The sequence below is a fragment of the Pezoporus wallicus genome, unplaced genomic scaffold (genome assembly GCF_028554395.1).
Source record: "Pezoporus wallicus isolate ANWC-B61680 ecotype Strahan unplaced genomic scaffold, APGP_CSIRO_Pwel_v1 contig_14383, whole genome shotgun sequence".
NCBI classification, from domain to species: Eukaryota; Metazoa; Chordata; class Aves; order Psittaciformes; family Psittacidae; genus Pezoporus; species Pezoporus wallicus.
The window spans coordinates 99,503-118,467 of NW_026635896.1; the positions used below are offsets into that span (position 1 = coordinate 99,503).

The window sequence follows — 18,965 nt, forward strand, 5'->3', positions numbered from 1 at the left end:
GGTGAGGTAGCTGAGCTCTGGGCATCTCCAGAGATGCCACCATTGGTTGCTCAGCAGCCTTTATTTTGTGTGTTGCCAACATACTGATTTTAGGTCAAAAGCTGCTTCACCTCCTGTTCGGTCATCTTGGCTGCAGGTGCTGCAGCCCTTGGGAGGACAAAGGGAGACAGCGGGAGCAGGAACCGCTTCACCTCTTTCACATGATGCTGCCAGTGTTCAAAAGTTAGCACGGGATGGAAAAATGAGTCTTTTGTTAGTGATGTGTTCTGTAGGCTTCAGTAGGAGGAGATTCTTTTAAGGGGAAATAGAGGGGAGGTTTACATGAGGTAGAAGGCACAAATTGTTCCCTGTGAGGGTGCTGAGGCGCTGGCACAGGGTGCCCAGAGAAGCTGTGGCTGCCCCATCCCTGGCAGTGTTCAAGGCCAGGTTGGACACAGAGGCTTGGAGCAAGCTGCTCTAGTGGAAGGGGTCCCTGCCTGTGGCAGTGGTTGGAACTGGGTGAGCTTTAAGGTCCCTTCAACCCAGACCAGTCTGGGACTCTATGATACAATCTGTTCTCAGATGCTCTGGCTGTAGCTGTTATCTCTGTAATTTGGCAATAATGCCACTTTTCATATCAGCTGAAAAAATATCATCTGCTGTAACATTCTGTCTTTGCAAGTTTTAAACAGTTTCATGGTTGCTTATGCTGAAAGAGCACGGGAGCAGGAGCAAACAGTGCTGTTTGGGGAAAGACAGAGCTGCTTCCACCAGCGCTGTAAGTTTGAGCTGTTATACACCCTTCCTAAAAGTGAGGCCGTTCTGAAACTAAAGCTTGAGGTGCTGGGTTTGTAGTAGGGGCAGAACTGCTGCAGGGGGTTTATTAAGTAATAGATTTGTGAGTTCATTAGGTGATAGATTCATGGAAATGAAGATACAGGGTTTAAATTACAGTAATAATCCTCTTACTCCTGAAGAGCTGAACACTGAGAGATTTCCCGTCTTGGGTACCAGATAGTGGCAGTTGTTCAGGTAATAAATCAAATTTGGTTTGAGGCTGGGGGAGGGCAGAGCAAACCCAACTCAACAAATAAATGATGATCCAGAATTAAAAGGCACATCCCTGCTGGCACCATCCTTCCATACTTGTGGACCAGTGTGTGCTGCTGCAGGGGATTTCTTTACCTGCATCCAAGGCCAGATTCCTGCTGCCCTGGCCTGTGGCCCAGAGGAAAACCTAAGAGCATCCTGAAGGGCTGGTGCATCACCACAGCGTGTCCTGGAAGGAAATCTGAGGCTGGCTGTTAAAAACAGGGATCAAAAGGAAATACGGGCACAGGGATCTTATCGATGACTCTCGCAGTGCTCTGTCCTGTACCTTGCTGAGCTTTGTGTCAGGAGCTTGTATAAATAAGAATTGATGAACTTAAGGACAAGGCACCTTAGTATAAAGTACCCTGAGTGTTTCTGCAACTGCTCGCCTGGGGTGGCTTTAACCAATAGTTAGTGTTTAACTGGGTCAGTGAACGTCTGTGTTGGAGACCATTGTGATGCAGGAATACGTGTGCACCCCGAGAAGTGTGTCTGGGTTTGTTTGGGATCTCTTGCAGGGAAAGCTGGATTTTGAAGCAGTTTAATTCTGTTTCCAGCCAATTTCCTATTTTATGTCTCAGTCTTAAATGGTAAAAACACTTTTTGTACGTGTGCAGTGGCACTTGCAGTGAGCTGTCAGCTGCGTGCTCTCGTTTGTGAGCGCAGGGATCCCATGCTCAGAGGACCTACCAACCACCACAGCAAGGTATCAGTGTTTAACTCCCATCCAAGCACCACACTGCTTTCTGCCTTGCCCGTGCAGGACAAAGCAGCCCTTGGGGTGTCTCGGGGGTGCCAGTGGCCCCAGCACACTCTGTGTTGTTAGGAAATGTTTTGCTTGCGGCATCGTGTTCCTCCCCAAGAGGTGAAAGCTTTTTGTTGACCTTCAGCAGAGTTTCAGCTCACCCCAACCGAGCAGGAACGTGTTGGTGTCACTGGGAAGGAACTGGAAGTCCGAAGGTTTTCCTTCTCTCCCAAGGTCACAGCGATAGCGATGGTGATAGAGCGGCAGCTCCTGAGTCACGGTCATGTGGTGGAACTACAAGACCATTTCTCCTCCTCGTATGTAACCCCAGTAAATATAGACCCAGCCAAACTCCTTCCCTAAGCTGGGAGAGGATTCATGGAATAGCCACAGCTCTTAACCCCTTCCCACCCCAAACCGAGGGCAGAAAGCTGCGGAAGCAGCTTTTCCTGTGGGAATTTCAGAGGTTTGGTCCAAGCAGAGATCTCTCCGGGCTGCGGGAGCAGAGCGGCGTGACTCTGACTCAGCTCTTTCCATGCCCATGTGTGCACTTTGCCTGTGTATTCCCAGTACAGGCAGTTCTGAGGGAGTTGTGTTACGCAGCGGGCTCAGTGGTGATTAACCAGCTCGGAGCTGAGCTAAGAATAACTGGTTTCGTTTGGTTTGGTGCTTGTGATTCCTGCCTTTCTTTCCGTGCTTGGCACGCTCAGAGCTTCCTTTCCCCAAGGTGGGAAGTGCAGGGAGAGCTGTTGGGAGGAGAGGGTTTTCCCCGGCAGGCTGCAGGAATACCTAAACACAGCTATTAGCACCTTCCCCCTGTGAAGAGCCACATCTGAAGTCTGAAATGCCTAAGGTGAAAGCTTGAAGGGAAGCAAATTGGTGTGCCTCAAAGTGGAACAGCTCAGGTGCCATCCGGTCCCCTCCAGCTCAGGGTGCTGCAGTTATCTTGGCTTCAGGGGTTCTGTCTGGATGCTTCTGCACCAGGCTTTACACAGAGCAGCACTTGCTGCCCAGCCTCCCCTCAGCACAGTTTATTTAGGGGATTTTTGGAGCATTTCCTCTCTCATCTCTTCATTTCCTCACTTTGTCCCCATCACTGCAGCCCCGGTGCAGAAAAGCCGCATGTTTCCAGCATGACTGCATGGGGTTCTCTGACTTTGTGTACCTATTTAGATCCTGGGCACGAAAAGGAAGCCCTTTTGGCAGATGAATAGATGCAATACTTTTAATCAGCTGACTTGTCTGAAAAGCAGTGGAGCGCTGTGCTTTGTTCTGTTGGATGTTGTGATTCAGGCTGCCATGTACTTATATGTTAACTTAGTACCTGCAGAAACTGATAAAGGGCTTTTTTCTTCCCTTTCCCACCTCCCCCCTTATGGTGCTATCACAAATTCCAGTTCAGGCACACCTCCATCTGGTTTGAAGCACGCTGGGCAGAAGCATTCGTTGTGTAATAGTTGTGAAACGTGTTTATTTAGGTGATGTTTGTTGTCTTCCGTGGGATTTGTGTTGCGCTTGTTCCTCAAGGCTGCAGTTGTGGGTTGCCTGTGTTAAAAACCACTGCCTGTCCAAACGTACCGTGTTTTGATGGCAGCTTAATAGCAGAAACCCTTCAGTGCTGCTGTTTCTGTGCTGTTTGCTGGGTAGAAAAATGGCTGGATGAGCCCAAAGAGTGGTGGTGAGTGGAGTTACCTCCAGTTGGTGGCTGGTCACAAGTGGTGTTCCCAGGGCTTGCATCTGTTTAATGTCTTCATCAATGACCTGGCCAAGGGGATCGAGGGCACCCTCAGATGACACCAGGCTGGGTGGGAGCATTGATCTGCTGGAGGGCAGGAAGCTCTGCAGGGGGATCTGAGCAGGCTGGATCCATGGGCTGGAGCCCGTGGGATGAGGTTCAACAAGGCAAAGTGCTGGATCCTGCACTTGGGCCACAACAACCCCCTGCAACGCTCCAGGCTTGGGGAAGAGCGGCTGGAAACTACTCATGGAAAAGGACCTGGAGGTGCTGATTGATGGAGCTGAACATGAGCAGCTTGTGCCCAGGCAGCCAGGAAGCCCCCAGCATCCTGGCCTGGATCAGCACCAGTGCAGCAGCAGGGCCAGGGCAGGGATTGTGCCCCTGCAGTGGGCACTGGTGAGGCTGCACCTCGAATCCTGTGTGCAGCTCTGGGCCCCTCACTACAGGAGAGACACTGAGGTGCTGGAGCAGGGCCAGAGAAGGGCAGCGGAGCTGGTGCAGGGCCTGGAGCACAAGTGTGATGGGGAAGGGCTGAGGGACCTGGGGGGTTCAGTGTGGAGAAGAGAAGGCTCAGGGGGGACCTGATGGCTCCCTACAAGTGCCTGAGAGGAGGATGGAGCCAGGAGGGGCTGGGCTCTGCTCCCAAGGAACAAGGGATGGGACAAGAGGAACCGGCCTCAAGCTGCACCAGGGCAGGTTTAGATGGAGCTGAGGAACAATTCCTTCCCCAGAGGGTGCTCAGGCATTGGATCAGGCTGCCCAGGACAGGGCTGGAGTCACCAGGCCTGGAGGGATTTAGCAGATGTCTGAGTGTGATGCTTGGAGACATGGGTTAGTGGTGGCCTTGGCAGTGCCGGGTTAGCAGTTGAGCTTGATGATCATGAAGGTCTTTTCCAACCCAAACGATTCTGTAGTTCTTTTGAAGCCTTCACATGCTTTTTTCTTTATTTATAACTTAATGCTATACTTAATTCTGAAAGGGTTTGAATGCTGAAGCAAATTTAACACTCGATTGCATCGTCTTTCATGTGCCTCTCAGCCCTCCGGGTGTCAGAAATGACATCTGTTAGCAGCAAGGTGCCTGGCTCTGGCACTGTGTTTGAAATGCCTGCTTTACAGACTTGCTGCTAGAAGTCATCGTTCCTCAGGCTCAGTGATAGCTGCGCTTCTTTTCTTTCCAGTTCCCTTCTGCTTCGGGGATTAAAAGAAGAGAAGGCTCCAGTGAGACCTGAGAGCAGCTCCAGTGCCTAAAGGGGCTGTAGGAAAGCTGGAGAGGGGCTTGGGACAAGGGATGTAGGGACAGGCCAAGGGGAATGGCTTTAACCTGCCCGAGGGGAGACTGAGATGAGCTCTTAGGCAGAAGCTCTTCCCTGGGAGGGTGCTGAGGCGCTGGCACAGGGTGCCCAGAGAAGCTGTGGCTGCCCCATCCCTGGCAGTGTTCAAGGGCAGGTTGGACACAGGGGCTTGGAGCAAGCTGCTCTAGTGGAAGGGGTCCCTGCCCGTGGCAGGGGTTGGAGCTGGATGAGCTTTAAGGTCCCTTCCAACCCAAACCATTCTCTGATTCTGTGATGAAGACTTGGGGTGTTTTGGAGGTGGGTGAGGACTTTGGGGGAAGCATGGAAGTGACTTAGGCTTTGCGCTGATGCATGTAATTTAAGCCTGAATAAAACATGTTTTCTTGAGCCTGGAGAAGGCAGGGAATAGTGGATGTTTTCTTCTCTCTTTTCTGAGATGCTGTGGGAGCTGCAGGTCTAACCATTTGGGATGAAGTCTCTTAAGAGCTGGTGGTCAACTGGTGCATTTACATCCAAGTGTCCATTTGCACCCTTTGTGCTGTTTGGTAAGATACAAAGAGCAGCATCAGGCCCCTTTGCAAGGTGCATGGTGACAAAGCTGCTGAGGTCCCAGGTACCAGAAGGTCCACAGCAAGATGCTACTAAGTGCAGGACAGCTTCTCTAGGCTGTGGATGGAAAGGCACAAGTACCCCACATCTTGTAAGTGCTCGATTAGTCCTCAGTGCTGCGCTCGCTGCTCGCTGTGGTGTCACCGCTGCTGTGAGATATGGTGCATGCTGTTTATTACACAGCACTGACACCAACAGCTCGTGCAGAATCACACTTGTCAAATAAAAGGGGGAAATATTTGATGCTGCATCTGACGTCTCCAGAAATTAGAAGACTTCTTGCAAATTACTCGTTAACAGGAAGCAGAGGTTTGGCCAGTGGTAAGAAGGTAGGAAAGTGCTGGCTGCAGAGGGTTAGACTGAATGAGCTCCTGGGGAGGAGTGGCAGTGGAAAACCTGCCCTGCTCCTGCAAGAGATGTCTGCTTCCATCACGGGAGCTGATTAAAGCATTGAATTGCTCTTGAACCAGAATCTTTGCTGCTGTATTGGTATAAACTACTACAGAACAATGCTTGTCAGCTAAATATGCCACCAAGTATGCTTTGGCGTCCTAAATCACAGCAAAGATCTGGTGATGTGCTTAGAGACATAGGTTTTTATCATCTCTTTAACACAAAAAGCAGTGTGAAAATCAGGTAGAACATAGCCAAACATTCTGCTGAGTTAGCTTGTGCCGTAGGAACACTGTCCTCCAGTGTCCGTGTGCTCGGGAGTAAGCTTGGCTTTTTGATGCTGAGTTTGAGTGTGGTCCCAAAGTAGGAATTGGAGGTATTGCACCAGCAGGGACTGGTTTTGGGTTATGCTCAATCCTCTCATTCCCTCTTCCACGTTTTGGTTTGGTTTTGGGTTTTGTTTTCTTCCTGAGACTGGAAAATTCATTGACTGGATTGTTTCTAAACTGTGTTTTCATTTACCTTGTATTACATTGTGTTCAGCAGGAGATGAAGCAGGGATTTTATGTTTAGCAATGAGAAAGAAGAAGCAATAGAACAGCACAGAGACCCCAGCTGTCTCCTGGGCACTCTGCAGGGCACAGGACACTCGTCAGTGTGTGCAGGGGCACTTGGTGGTACACATCTTCCAAATGTATAGAATCGTATCCTAGAGTCACAGAGTGGTTTGGGTTGGAAGGGACCTTAAAGCTCATCCAGCTCCAACCCCTGCCACGGGCAGGGACCCCTTCCACTAGAGCAGCTTGCTCCAAGCCCCTGTGTCCAGCCTGGCCTTGAACACTGCCAGGGATGCTCTTCCAAAATAAAGACATATCCCTGCTCCAAAACCATCCCACATGTGCTCATGCTGAAAGGGCTGAAGAGGCTGAGCTGTTGGTGAGGTCTGTGGCTGCTGTAGGACTCAGCCTGGGAGGTGAGAAGGAAATGTGTGTTTTACCCAGTGGCATGCTCTTATGCCCACTTAATTTTGTAAGAAAAGCTCTTCTTAAACTGCTTTCTTTTTCTTCAAGCCATACATCCTTTGTCTGCTGAGGCCTGGATGAGTCTCCTTTGAAAGGCAGGACATGCCTGCCTGCACTTGGCACAGTTGGCTAATTCAGACTTGAAAGTTTTGCAGGCTTCAGGACTGAATATCCTTCTAGAAACAGCACATTTTGTGTTGTTCCTGTGCCACTCCTTGAGCTGTTTGCCTAAAACTGCTTCAGGCTCTTGAGAGCTAAGGGGTTTATGAGTTTCTTTTCTCTTTGTTTAATACAAGCAGGTTTAGCTTACTAACTCTAACTTACTTTTATTGTTTAAAAACTTAATTATTCAAATCAAATCTAGCACAGTTCAAATCAAAGATACCCTGAAACGTGCCCGAGGGCTGGTGCAGCGAATCCTCTGCTCTCAATACCACATTACAGACTGAAACGTCTCCCTTTAGTCCTTAGGCCTGCTATGGAATTTTAATGCAAGGGCCATGAAATTCAAAGATGAGAAGGGATTCTTCAGCAGGGCTTGTGGTGTGAATAAATCCTAATTCAGTGTACAGAGGAGTATTGCAATGCTTTGAAGCATAATCTGTACAATGAGCCCAAAGACTTTCTCCCAGAGAAGACCCAATAAACTCCTTTATTCATCAGATAAATCTGATGGTGTGTAACCAGGAGGTTAACAGGGACTGTGGATACCATTATTATGTGGTTGCCAGTATCCAGCGCTGGCACCATGAGGGATGGACAGTGAAGGGGGAAGAGCTAAGGGAATGGAGAAGTGGTTTGGAAAGGAGTCGTGCGGGAGTTACAGGGCAGCATGTAGAGTTGGGCTGATGCCTCTTTAAAGTGGAGGCTGTTGTAGGCTGGGTTTAGGCCATTACAATAACAAGCTATTAACGATTTAAAGAAGGTGATATACAGTCTCTTTTTAAAGAGAATAAAGAGAACTCTGTAGAGTGAGTTCCAAATGTCTTGTTAAAATGTCCATTCCCCATAACTGCACAGCTCCAGTTTATTGTTACTTCGGGCACATAACATGGGGGAGCATCTGGTGGTATAAATGGTTATAGCCCATTGAAATGAGGAACAGTTTGCACAGCCCTTGCTCTGCCTCACATCTGTAACGATTTGGGGCCCTTTCATTGTGTTGCAAATGCTTTCAAGCAGCACTGGGGTGTGTTAAGTGTGTTGGAGCTTGTTCCTTAGTGTTTGTCTTGTTCCAGAGGATTTATCGGCAATACCCACGGTTGCAGCTTTCCTGGGAAGCAGGTTCAGAGGAGGCTTTTGGGAAGCATGTGGCCAGGGATCCGAGCACAGTGGGTTTCAGACATGTAGTGTGCTCCTGGGGATCTTTGGGTAGTGTTGGCACATTGGTTGTCCCCTTGATGGAGAAGGTTTTCTGCACCACAATTACGTGTGTCACCTTTATCTCCGCGTTGATCAGCAGTCCATCTGATAAGGTGTTCAGCTGTGTGCTTTGGGATGAATCACTTGATACACTCATTTCTTACTTATCTTGTCTTGTTCCCTGGCAGGCTCCCTACCCCTCAGGACAGAATGCAGCTCCAACCACACTGGTGTACCCTCAAGCCCCTCAGACAATGAACACGCAGCCTCAGACCCGCTCGCCGGTAAGGGAGCTCGCCTTCGCGCTACCCTGCGTTCTTTCTTCCTGGTCCGTGTGTGTCTCTGTGTGTCTGTGTGTGTCTGTAGCACTGGGCCAGTTCTCTGGAAAACGTATTCTACTGAACTGGAAGCACGTTCCCAATGGCAAATGTTGACTGCATCTTTCAGACGCTTTCCTGGTAGGATCCTTTTCCTTTTCAAGTGGCTTATCAGAAGAGAAGCGATGGAGGGATTCTCATCTCCGTGCAAATAACACCATTTATTTTTAGCATAGTTGCTTTCAGGTTCACTTTATTTTAGAGCTTAGATTCATTGCCAGAATCTTTCTCCTTTCTTCTTTTTCTTTTTTTCCCCTTTTTTTCCCCCTTTAAGGAAGTATTTCACAAAGTCAGGAAACCAAAGTGGTTCTCTGCAGCAGCACTCAGTCTCCAGTGGCCTCTGGGCCTTGCTTCTGCCTCAGTGCCACTGGATCAGTAACCTAGCACCTCGTAGGTGCTCACGCATTTAACATAGAGCTTCTGGGGACCCAGATCTTTTTGTGGTGAGCTGCTTTTTCGTCCAACTTCAGGTTTGATTGTCCTCCATCATCTTTTATTTTTCCTTTCTGTGTGTATATTGGAATACTGCTCTGCTACTGTAGGACTTCTTGCGGAATCTCTGCTCATAGCACAGATCCACATGGTGTTAGGAGACCCTCCTAGGGCTCAGCTCAGCTTCTGGAGGTGCGGTAGCTTGCCATCATGACATCTCAAGCCTCAGTTAGCCAAGGGAGCAGCAATCCCTATGCCTCTTGCAAAGCCACATCTGCATCATAACGCTTTCAGGTTTCCTATAAAACCACTGCACCATTCCCAGCACTTCTCTTTTCAGAGTAAGATGAACGCTGCTGCAGGTGGCAGCTGAAGGCTCCAAGACAGAAGTCTTCTGTTTGTCCAGGTATATATATACACACTCACACACAGAGGGTAAACTTCCTCCCTGTGTGCACCCACATTGATGTGCTTGCCCCAGCCCTGGAGGTTCCACCTCCGTGGGATTTGCAGGAGGGTGACTCCTGAGACCCATTAACCTCTGCGTTGATGATCAGTTAACGCCAGTTTGATGATGTGGACAGCTGCAACTTTGTCCTTAGCCCCTCATTCTGATCAGTAATGCAGGATACTGATGGTAACCCCCTTCTTTTCTCAGTAAGTATAATCATCGTGAATTGTTGAAAAGCACAGCTAAGTTGGCATGGTTAGAACTGGAGCAAAAACCTGACTGAAGAGCTGCATCTCTAAACCAGTTTTTTTGACAGCCCAGCAGAACAGTGCCAATACATTGCACAGACAACTGGAAGAGGAGGAAGGTTTTGGAACAGAGTCCGGTTTACAGGTCCCTGGCTGGAAGAGGCTGGATAAAATACTGCATTGTAAGCAATATAACAAACTGTACTCCTTCTTGCAGGCGGTTGTGCCGATGGCACTGTTTTGATTTCATCCTTTCTTTCTTTATTAAGTTTTCCTTTTACCACATCTTGGGTTTTGTTGGCTGATCTACAGCATTGCACTGGGTTTGCTGCTTTGCTAAAAGCATGAGCTGCCCTGGCAGGTCAAGTGGTGATGCCAAATCCAAAGCTGGATTGCAGCTGGGAGGGTCTGACTGGGGTAGGGCAGGGACCAGGCTCACTCTGGGTTTGCTGCTCTGCAGGTAATATCTGCAGGGAATTTGGTTGGAAAATGGGTCAATTTGTAGGGTTTTGGCCCTGTTATTAAGGAGGAAGAACTTGTCTGCAGCTCTCAGCCATTTTTCTGTTATTTTTTTAACTCTCCTGTGTGCAGACTTCGCCACCCGCTCTGCTAGTGACCATTTCCACCCCCATTACTAAAAGCTGCACCCATAACATCTCATTCCACCTCCCCATCCCAAAACAAATGCAAGACTGGCCCCATCCTGAGCTACTCCTGCATTTCGTTCTGGCCTTGACTTCCTTTTGGTTTTTAACTCTTAATTTGGAATTCATTTTGTAACCATCTGGTTTTGGTGGCGAGGGGAGGGTGAGGAGGGCACGAGGAAGGTGACAGCGGGTCTTTACCATCCCCAGGTTGCCATAGCACAGTCCCATCCAGCACGCAGCTGGTTCGGCTGCTGTGGGTACATAGCTGAGGTTGATCCTAACCCTGCTTCCTTGAGCAGCTGAAGCTTCCTCCATCTTTTTTCTGCATCCAAGGGCCATTGGCAATTGCAGAGTTGAGGTTTTTCTGCTCCTTCCAGGACTGCTGCCTTTGCAATCCAACTGGCTGCATGTTTTCTCCCTGTTAGCACCATAGCGATGCTCTGATAGTGAGAATCTCATGGCTCCAGCTGAGGGGAAGGAGAGTGGTTTGGGAATCACTCAGCACGCCTGAGCATGATCCATTATCTCTTGCCCACACCAGCCCTGAGCCCCAGGTGATTTTAACACAAACTGGCCAATTCTAGGACATCTGCCAAAAAAAACCCATGATCAGGAGGTCTCTGGAATGATCCAGAGGTGTTTATTGTCAGGGAGGCTTAAGCAGCAGCAGGTAGAGGATGTATTCTGCTGTCCATGGAGCAAGGGCAGCACCAGGACGAGTGGGGTGGCAGAGATGCTGGACCTGGGTTCCATCAGGTTTTCTTTTCTATCTGCTACCTTCATCGGCCAGAGGAATAAACCAGCCCAAAGTGCCTGTGCTGATCTGAGCCGGCAGTGACTACAGTTTGTTCTGTTGCTTACAGCTGCAAGTAGGAATAAATCTGATCAACCTGAATGAATGGAAAGAAATCAAAATTAAAAGCAAATCAAGAGCCAGTGGCGACCAGCTCAAAATAGATGAGGGTGTTTTTCACTAACTTTGAAGTTTTATTTTGTTCCTTTATTTTTTCCCCCTTGTAACACGTCTTACTTCTCACCATGGAAAATATTTTGGCTTCTTAAGGTACAAGATTTCAGCTCTTGTTTTAAACACACTGAGAACAAATCTTTCCTGTGGAACAGCGATGAGAGAGGGACTTTGACCCTGAAATGAAGCAGCAGGAGGTTTTAGCACCCCATCGGTCTCTTTTTGACTCATTTTTCTCATTGGTGTGTAGCATGGAGTGTGTAGCCCTGCGGAGAGGCTCGTATCAGCCCACCTCAGGTGGGCTTTTGCCCTTTCCTCAAACACAAGGCATTGAAACTGGGTTTGAGGAGTTATTCCTTAAGGAAAATAAGGACTTGCAGTGCATTCCTCATCCAGGTGCCTGTTTCTCACTGCTGTAGGACCGATGGTCAGAGCCATCATCCGTCACACCCTGAGCCTCAGGAGGATGCTGGGTCGCTGAGCGCTTCTGTCCTGTGGTTGCCACTAAAGTAGAACCTTCTGCTCTTCAGTCTTACATAATGCTGCTTTGCTTTTTTTCTTTAATGTAAAGCTTAGGGGAAGTTTTCAAGGGTGGGAAGACTCTGTTTGGTGAATCAGTGCAGGTCATTCCTTATAAACTCTTGTATAGGCACACAACTCTTATATAGACACCCATATAAGCACAGAGTATGTCTGTAGAAACTCTAATTTGCGAAGGTTTTCATGACTTTGCACTCAAATGTCACCATGAGGTGAAGGCAGAAGGAATATATAAACACCAGTGTTAGCAGACTAGTTCTTGGAAGTCTTAAATGTAGGCAATTAAAGTGGTTGTAAAGGAGAAAATCAGCCGGACCGCTGAATATTTATACTTCGCTTCTCGTGTTTGATGGCATTAAAATAGCTGGAGGTAGGGCTGCAAGGGAGCCACTGTGTCTTACTGAAAAACCCCCCTATTAAGACAACCAGTAATTAGTAGCCAGCTTTGATCCCTCTTCTCAGGCAGAGAGTGAAGCATGAGGAGCCCCTGTAGCAGGAATGAGCAGAGGTGGACTGTACCTTGTGCCTCAGCACGTGCATTAAGTTACTAAACCATCACCACTGGTGATGGGTAGAGGCTGTGGTGGGTAAAAAGCCACTGTGGGATCTCCTTTCATTTGCTCCATTTAATTACTGGAGCTATTATCAATAGATTTCTCTGCTTTCATCACGGAGTTCTGCTCATTACACTGAGAATGAGGGGTTTAAATACCTAACTCAGCTTCTCTAAGAGCATCCCTTGTCATCTTTCTTTATATTTTCCATTTCTTGCATTCATTTTTATTTCTAACACTCAGTTACTTATTGGGAAATGCTTTTAATGTTTACCAAGCATGTGAAAGCCTGATTCCTTTCCTCCATGGGTAGCCCAAGAGGGTGGGAAATGGTTTAGTGAGCTTAGGGCTGGGCACCAGGACCTCGTGTTCTCCATCCGAGCTCTCTACCCACTGATGCCTTCAGCTCCCTGGGGACACCATGAGTTAACCTGTCTTCAGTTTCAGATGGGGGTGACCGTTCCAACTCGTTAAGGAGGGTTAGATTGTGAAGTTAAAAATAAAAGGCTGGAAACAAATGGCACTGTGTGTTTGCATCTTTGCCTTGCAGGGACCTCCCCACGCTTGGCAGGACAATATAGCAGTGCCTACCTGGCTCTTTACTCCTCTCCAGCCATGAGTTTCCATCCTCCGCTCCCACCAAACGTTTGGAACAGCTCTGAGTCCAGCTGCTTTAACCATTTACCTCCACCTTTGAAACAGCTTGGTTTAAGTTGGGGTTTGGCTTTATTTTGTTCCCCAGGCAGGATAAGGAATGCCTGTGTTCATCCCCTGAGCGCCTTTCCAGCAACCAGCAGCTTGGGCTGTTAATCTCCCATCTCGAGCAGCGTGCTCCCCCCAGCCACCCGTTGTATCTCAGTCCCTGTCTGTCACTGTCCTGCAGCAAAGCTTTTGACTGTTGTGTGGTGGTTGTTATTTTTTCCCTTGTGGGTTTATTTTTTGCATAGAGTGTGACATTTTGGTTTCGTTGTGGTGTTTCTGACTCTTTGTGCCTTTCCTTTTGTGTTTGTTTCTCCCGCCTTTCCTCAGTTTGCAGCGGGGCCTCGACCTGCCCATCACCAGGTACAGTACCTGCCCCTTCGTTCTCAACCTAAACTAATTGCTGGGGGAGGAGGGTGGTTGGAGGAGGTTCACCCACTAACCCAGAGCGAAGGCTCGCTTCGGCAACTGGCCCCTAGCACATACTAGCAGATCCATAACCCTGCTAACAAGCTGCTTGCAACTCTCAGTAACACTTCTGATTCTGTTGGTGTCACTGCACTCTTTAACCACCCCACTTAACGCTGTTGCCATAGGAAAGGAGAACCTGGAGAGATCTTGTCCAGGTACTGGTGAGATTCGCTTGCCTTGGTCAAGTCAAGATGGTCTAGAAGTCAAGACAGTCTAGAAACCTTGCCAGCTGCTTCCCAAAGTAGGTGCTGCTGAAGTTGCCTGAGCTGAAGATGTTAACCAGGACTTGGAATTCACATCCCAGAGAAAATCCTGCTTTTCAAACTCGGAGCAGCAAGGCAGATGGCTTCCCAGTCCATGCCTTTCTTGTGCAATACCCCTGGTGATCTGTTACCATTATGTTGCTTAATGTTGGTTTTACTTACCCTGTGAAAGCCAACATTTAGGAGTCTTTGTAGTGTTCCCATTGCATGACTTGGACTTTTTAAGGAACCACTTAATTAAGAAGAGTGAAAATGAGGAATAGCTCATGAAACTCATGGGCAGCACTGAGTAGGGTGGCAGAGATACCCAGAGGACTCCTCACCATCAGGACAGTGCACAGGTCCCTTCTGTCCTGCCCAGGGTGTCCAAAGCTGTCTTTTCTATCAACTCCTACGTTCATCTTTGCAAACCCCTTTTCACCTGGCACTGATTTTGCTGCTGTTTGTAGCTTTTGAGGGGACAGAGGTGGTGCTGAGGGGTGGAGGAGAGGAGAAATGGAGTGAGGAGAGCAGGAAAGCTTTCCCAGGTCTGGTTGTTTCCATGTCACTGCTTCTTGGCTTGGAAGGAACAGGTTGTTCCCACCAAGTTAATAGGGAAATAAAACTCCACTGATGTTGGGGCAGGGGCTTAAGTCACAGAAGGTTTGTTCCAGGAGGATTATTTTGTTCTCACTTTGCTCCTGTTAGTCTGAGCCGTTTAATCCTGTAGAGATGAGCACCTCTGGGGAAGGGCTGTCTCAGGGGAGCAGGTAAGTGTGTTCAGTGGGCACAGACACCCAAAAGAGCTGATTATCTTTGGTCCTTCCACCTCAGAGAGCAGCGTGGAGGCAGGCAGCCTTCCAGAGCAGGACAAAACAAAGGCTTACAAGAGCAGAATGAGGCATTTGCACTTGTTTGCTCCCAGGCAGATGTCATGTGAGAGAGGCAGCGATTCTGTTTGTGCATGGGAGGGATTGCAGTGACAGCAGCGGTGGTGCTGGAATGTTTGCAGGAGACCGGGCAGCGCAGGGCACGCCAGAATTAGAACCTTGTTTAGATACTTTTGTTCTTGACCTTAACTCCAGCTCTGTGTTTACCCTGCCTGTCACTGCGGACGCGTCGCCGTCCAGGAGCTGGTGTGTTCTTGCCTAGGTTGTTAGGAAGGGAAGTGATGGATTCAGTGTGAGGCGTTTCATATTCTCATAGAAGTCACTGAGCTCGCTGCCAGCAGATTCTGGACCACGGGGCTGGAGGCAGCACAGCCTTGGAGGAGACTGTGCCAGCAACTGGTGGCTTTCCTGGTGTGCCTCTACCACGGGTCTGTTGTAACTTGATTTCAGACTTTCCTCTGAACCCAGTTAGGACCCTGCCTGCAGGTTAGAGCTTGTCATTACCGAGTGTTTTCCCACTTCTATCTCTGCGTGTTTAACTGTGCTGCAGACTCTGGTACATGTGAAGTCTGCTTGTAATTATCTGAGGGAAGCTGTCGCCATCAGCAAACCATTGCAGGCTTTATTCCCAGCTCACGCTGTCATGTGCTGGCTCAGGGCAGGCCCAGAGAAACCTGGGCTGGAGATGAGCTGTTTCTTTCTCCTCATCCAAAGCTCTCTGCCCATGGTGTGGGGATGGCCACCGACCCACTTCACCCCAAACCCAATGCTTAGAAGATGCTTGAGACCAACAGTACTAATTCTCCCATGGGAAGCCTTTAACATAAGCAGTTGGGTTTCGAGACAGACATTTTGTAACCTAAATAATACTAAATGAGTTAATCAAGCATCGTGCCATGAATATTCCTTGCATCAACATACCGTGCTCTTCCAAAAAGCAGCAGCAAGATGAGGTTTGCAATGATTCCTGCATCAGTCCCAGTGTGATTGTGTTAACATGTGCCTCGTATTGATTCTGGGTCTTTTTCAGTCAAATAATGGATTGTTCTTTAACAGTATTTCCTGTATTATTAGACTCACATTAGTGTGATTTAAGCACCTGATGTTGACTGGCAACTTTATAAGTGATTTTCTTCTGGATGGGGATGCCTGCCCTGCTGGCTGATGGCCAGGTGATGCTGTAGAGAGTGTTATCAAATTCTGTGTAAGAGAAAACGGGAGAACATTCAGGATGCTACACTGCGAGTGACTGGAGGCAAATGTAAATAGCTGCAGTGGTCCTGATAAAATGTGTATCAGTAACCCTTGATTCCAGTACCATGGCTGCCTGGGAAACCCCTGCAGTGTCTCATTTTGTAAGAGAAAGAAAAAGAGCTGAACAGACTGTTCTGTGGTGGTATTTTGTCATCGTCTGAACCTCCTGGAGCTCAGCAAGGCCGAGTGCAAGGTCCTGCACGGAAGTCCTGCAATCCCCAGCACAGACACAGGCTGGGTGGGGAAGGGATGGAGCAGCCCTGAGGATAAAGACATGGGGGTGTTGGTGAGTGAGAAGCTCCCCATGACCCGGCTTCAGTGTGGAGCTGCTGGAGCGAGGCCAGAGGAGGCCATGGAGATGCTGCAAGGGCTGGAGCAGCTCTGCTCTGGAGCCAGGCTGAGAGAGCTGGGCTGGGGCAGCCTGGAGAAGAGAAGGCTCCTGAAGGGGAGACCTGAGAGCAGCTCCAGTGCCTGAAGGGGCTGCAGGAAAGCTGGAGAGGGGCTTGGGACAAGGGATGTAGGGACAGGCCAAGGGGAATGGCTTTAACCTGCCAGAGGGGAGACTGAGATGAGCTCTTAGGCAGAAGCTCTTCCCTGTGAGGGTGCTGAGGCGCTGGCCCAGGGTGCCCAGAGAAGCTGTGGCTGCCCCATCCCTGGCAGTGTTCAAGGCCAGGTTGGACACAGGGGCTTGGAGCAAGCTGCTCTAGTGGAAGGGGTCCCTGCCCGTGGCAGGGGTTGGAGCTGGATGAGCTTTAAGGTCCCTTCCAACCCAAACCAGGCTGGGATCCTATGATTTTGAAATACACTGTCAGCTGGAGGTTTGCTCAGAATCGTAGCAAATGCAGCTATGACCCTGCTTAGATTGTTTCTGCATTTCCCTCTTTGTGCATGCAGCATCCCTGTTTCTTCTTCTCTCTGTGTAAGGATCTTCAATCTCTTTGTTGCTCCTGATCCTCATGAAACACAATTGAAAATAGCAGTTTCCTTCTAATCTAAAGTCCAGAATGTAGAATAACCCTTAATTTGAGAAGGACTTCAGGAGCATCTGGCTTATTTTAAAATGGATGCTCAGAAGAGGCCAGTGTAATTAGAAACAGAAATAAGAAGAAGTATGAACTGAAATGTCATAGTTCCCTTTCTGACTTGTAATTGTATTTGAGATCAGTTTGCTGGGTATGGCAGACAAAGTTAGTTTGAGGTTGCTGGTGTAGTTTGTTCCAGTTTTAGCTTGGGGTTACTCCAGTTCTTTTGGGTACAGCTTATACAACAGAAAGCTGGGCTGGGCCGTGTGCTGTTGTTATAAAGCCTTGTGATTTGGAGAGGTCAGGAATCCACTCCCTGAGCTGACTCAAGACCGACCATTTGGAAGCTTTGGGCAGTATCTCAGGTTAGAAAGAGGGTAGAAACGGCTGCCATGGTCATGTCTCTCTTCATCCATGAGCCTGTACTGGAGCTGCCAGTTCTGAATCCCACAGATGACACAAAAAGGGTTTTTTTCACCCAGTTTTATCATTTAGCAGATAGTAAAACTGGGAAAGCCGGAAGGGGGTGAGGGAAGAGTCATGTGCTGGTTACTGATGGCCATCGGGGAAGGAAGACTTGGACCTGGGGGGTTCCTTCTGCAGCTCCTCAGCTGAGCCCTGGTCCCTGTGTTGAAGTTTGAAGGATCAAATATAACGTGCCAGTGCTGGTCTGTAAGTAGTAGACGTGGTTCCTGCTGTATCACCTGTGCAGATACCTCAGGGTCAGGTTATCCCACCAGGAAAGCTGGAGGGATAAAAAGACTCAAACTTAATCACAGGCTTGTCCCAGGGTAGGAGCAGCTTAATTGAAGCAGAGGTTTTTGATTTGATTTGATAGCACTGGTGACAACTTGTTGAACTTTCCCTTTGGTCCCTTTCTCTGCTGCCTTCTGCAGGGCTCTGTGGACCCATGGCAGCTGCCAGCCTTGATCTGTGCCTGCACACATTGTGTTAGATGGACTAAGCTTAGCGTACACTGGGTTTCAGTGCTCTTCCCACAAGTTTATTTCCCAGGGAAGCTTTCAGAGCACATGGGGAGCTGCTCCACAGACATTGCACTGGAAGAAACAGCTTAGACATACAGTGTAAAGAGAAAATCGATTGAAATGCATCGGTGGTTCAGCAGGAGGAGGTTGTGCCCTTTGCTCATTGATTTTTCTGGAGGACAGCCTCTTGTCTGGCTGGTCCTCAACAGGCTTTTGACACAGGGGCATGTGGGAGGAAAATCAAGCAGGAGAAGATGATGGTTAATAAAAGGATATCGGAGTGTTTATATGTAAGGGGTGACTAAGAGGTAAATGGCAGGGTAGTGCTGAGAGGGGTGGGCAGGAGGTGGGTAGTGGATACCTAAAGGAGCTATGAGAAACCTGGAGAGGGGCTTTGGACAAGGGCCTGTAGGGACAGGCCAAGGGGAATGGCTTTAACCTGCCAGAGGGGAGACTGAGATGAGCTCTTAGGCAGAAGCTCTTCCCTGGGAGGGTGCTGAGGCACTGGCACAGGGTGCCCAGAGAAGCTGTGGCTGCCCCATCCCTGGCAGTGTTCAAGGCCAGGTTGGACACAGGGGCTTGGAGCAAGCTGCTCTAGTGGAAGGGGTCCCTGCCCATGGCAGGGGTAGGAGCTGGATGAGCTTTAAGGTCCCTTCCAACCCAATCCAGGCTGGGATTCTGTGGTGAGAGCTTAGTAAATGAGGAGGCTGAAAGAGTTGAGCTTGAGGCAGCTGATACAAGCAAAGTCTGAGAAGGGTTTCCTTGTGCTCTTCTGTAAGTGTATGAAGGGGGTAATGCTCAGAAGGGAGACATTAAAGACCATATTACTGACTCCATGATGACCCAAGAAATTCCTCTGTAACTGAGTTGGAAAGGTAAGGGATGGCACCGTGACCTGAGGACCATGGCTCAGGTCCGCACTGGTTGCTGCATGGCTGTGTAGCCAGTTT

At 48.9% G+C, this 18,965-nt stretch overlaps 1 protein-coding gene across 16 annotated transcripts in view; it reads left to right on the top strand.

The window, feature by feature from the left end:
* The window catches only part of EIF4G3 (eukaryotic translation initiation factor 4 gamma 3), a 149,524-nt gene that overhangs the window by 63,962 nt on the left and 66,597 nt on the right, over positions 1 to 18,965 (top strand). For 11 of the 16 annotated variants that reach the window (XR_008970803.1, XM_057398548.1, XM_057398549.1 and 8 more), the window contains 2 exons: positions 8,424 to 8,519; positions 13,481 to 13,513. Coding sequence is in view for 15 of the 16 variants with exons in the window: in XM_057398557.1 (XP_057254540.1) it covers positions 8,424 to 8,519; positions 13,481 to 13,513 (129 nt within the window). In the remaining variant the exon portion in view is untranslated. The remainder of the gene's footprint in view (positions 1 to 8,423; positions 8,520 to 13,480; positions 13,514 to 18,965) is intronic. The other 5 variants (XM_057398553.1, XM_057398556.1, XM_057398555.1 and 2 more) reach the window with 1 other exon arrangement.